The sequence below is a fragment of the Etheostoma spectabile genome, chromosome 15 (assembly GCF_008692095.1).
Source record: "Etheostoma spectabile isolate EspeVRDwgs_2016 chromosome 15, UIUC_Espe_1.0, whole genome shotgun sequence".
In the NCBI taxonomy this organism is placed as follows: domain Eukaryota; kingdom Metazoa; phylum Chordata; class Actinopteri; order Perciformes; family Percidae; genus Etheostoma; species Etheostoma spectabile.
Genome location: NC_045747.1, coordinates 34,563,954 through 34,566,577, shown reverse-complemented (window position 1 = coordinate 34,566,577; position 2,624 = coordinate 34,563,954). Strand labels below are relative to the sequence as shown.

General features: G+C 42.8%; 1 protein-coding gene across 2 annotated transcripts in view; it reads left to right on the top strand.

Annotated features, from left to right (window-relative positions):
- LOC116703159 (keratin, type I cytoskeletal 13) overlaps positions 1-2,624 on the top strand; it is a 36,609-nt gene that overhangs the window by 29,417 nt on the left and 4,568 nt on the right. For both annotated transcript variants that reach the window (XM_032537798.1, XM_032537797.1), the window contains exon 3: positions 312-394. In XM_032537798.1, coding sequence (XP_032393689.1) covers positions 312-394 — 83 coding nt within the window. The remainder of the gene's footprint in view (positions 1-311; positions 395-2,624) is intronic.

The window sequence follows — 2,624 nt, the reverse complement described above, 5'->3', positions numbered from 1 at the left end:
CTATAATTTACAGATAGAGCAGGTCTAGACCACTGTATAATTTACAGATAGAGCAGGTTCAAGACCACTCTATAATTTACAGGTAGAGCAGGTCTAGACCGCTCTATAATTTACAGGTAGAGCACCCGTCTAGCACCACGCTCTATAATCTACAGACCTAGAGTCAGGTCTAGACAGCTACTTAATCTCAGGATAGAGTAGGTCTAGACGCTCTATAATTACAGAAGGCAGGTCTAGACCACTCTATAATTTACAGGTAGAGCAGGTCTAGTTGTCCTGTGTGATGATGAAAGGTCTTCCCGTGTCCCCAGATCCAGGACGCCATCCTGCTCAGAGGGACGGTCATGCTGAGCATCGACAACGCCCAACTGGCTCAGGACGACTTCAGACTCAAGTCAGTACCCCGCCCTCTCCACAGCCGTCTGACGCACACACACAACCGGCCTTCAGACGCACACAAACACAACCGGCCTTCAGACGCACACAAACACAACCGGCCGGCTGACGCACACACACACAACCGGCCTTCAGACGCACACAAACACAACCGGCCGTCACACAATCCATGCACGGGAACCAGGAGATGAATCATTGGGACACAGCGTTTCCACGTTCTGCAGCTCGTCTTTGTCAAATTTGACCATTCTTCATTTCAAATTAATCACCATTTCTAGATGAGTCATTCAGGTTCTGTTCCATAAAACGCTTCCCAAGTGCACTAAGGATGAGACCTCTACTCTCATTGAATTTTGGCCGTTTTATTTAGTTTTACAGCATTACACTGACAAAACTTTGACTTTGAGTGCCAAACTGAGCAAAAAAGTAGGAATGAAACCGCGTCTGAAAGAGGTTTTCATTTTGACCCTGGAGGACAACACGGGTTATTGTTATTATTATCATTATTATTATTATTATTATTATTATTATTATCTGTTGGATTAATGGGCCAGTGGCTTGGCCGGTTGCATTGCTGATTGGAGAATTCCTCCAACACAAATTGTACCCCAAAAACCCCCCCAAAAAACCCTAAACCACTGTATCGCCTGCTACGGCCTTACAGTGTAGGCTACTACTACTACTACTACTACTACTACTACTACTACTACTACTACCACTACTACTACCACTACCACTACCACTTCTACTACTATCACTACTACCCTGACAGAACGCTGCAGAATCAGATTCTACTCATAAAATATCACAATGACAATATAGAGTAATCAGACATCAAGTGCTCTACCCACACAGTCCGTTTTGTATGCACACACACACACACACACACACACACACACACACACACAAACTTAATACAATAGCTGAAAAAGAGAGCCCCCCCCCATCCGTTTGAAAGCATTTTGCATGTGATGTGCAGGTTACCCCCCGAACAGACACACATACAGATCCGTCTCCTGTTCTAAGCTAACTAGCTGCCGGTTGTCTGGTTGTGCGTTGCGTTGTGTCAGATTGTGAAACGTCCTGATTTGACAATTGTCGTTTGTTCAAAGTTAAAGATTGTCCAACGTAACGATACTCTGCACGTGTTTGTGGGGTTGAGTCTCACATTTTAGCCGCCAGAGCTCCGTCTCTGGTCCTCAGGCAGCAGGGTTTTACAGATATATTTATTTATTCATTTATTATCATATCTTTTGCATTTCTAATCCAAACTACGTCAAACTTGGCACTGCACTCACTCCCGTAGCAAGACACCTGTCAAGTCTGAAATATGATTTGAGAGATATGCGCCACACACAGACATAAACATACAGAGAGAGAGAGAGAGAGAGAGAGAGAGAGAGAGAGAGAGAGAGAGAGAGATAGAGGGGAGATGAGAAAGAGAGAGACAGAGAGAGAAGAGAGAGGAGAGAGAGGCGAAGAAGATAGAAGAAGAGAGAGAGAAGATAGAGAGAGAGAGAGAGAGAGAGCGAGAGAGAGAAGAGAGAGAGAGACTATATCATCAGGCATTCTCCTCTGCTGCCTTTAGCGAAATTCAAACATGTCAACTGACTTATCTAATGCAAACATGTGAAACCTTCAGAGTCAAATAAGCTCAATTGAAATTTGAAAAACAATTTCAAAGAATTTATTTTTTTTTAATCTATGAAAATGCCTACATTGAAATATTAATAATCCCGGGCTAAACGTCATGCTGACTCTGGTGTCTACGGTTACCCGGCCGCTTTAATATAACCTTTAAAAAACTAAATATCGGTAAACCTTTTCTTTGAAATCAAACAGTTTTTGTGTGCTCCCGTTTGTTTTACCCGTCGAGTAATTTGTGATTAAATTATTTGTAGCTTTTTTTTTTTTTTTTACCGCTTCCTGCTTGTTTTGCTAAGAGAACGTTAGCTTTGAAATCATTTCTGTCCAAATTTAACTGTTTTCTACATTCACGGAGACGTGTTCCCAGGTTCCTTCCTGGATCACATCTGGGATATCTCTTTTTTTATTCACTGTATCCAGGAGTCCCTTGGATCGAAACTCTTTTCCGGGGAGACCCGGTCCAGACGGCACACCGGTTACAATATAAACAGAAATAGAAAACAACAGACAGAATCACACAGAAGGAAAGGGCAGGTCACATGTGCAGCTGCATTTTTGAATTACATGGCATTTTAACATGG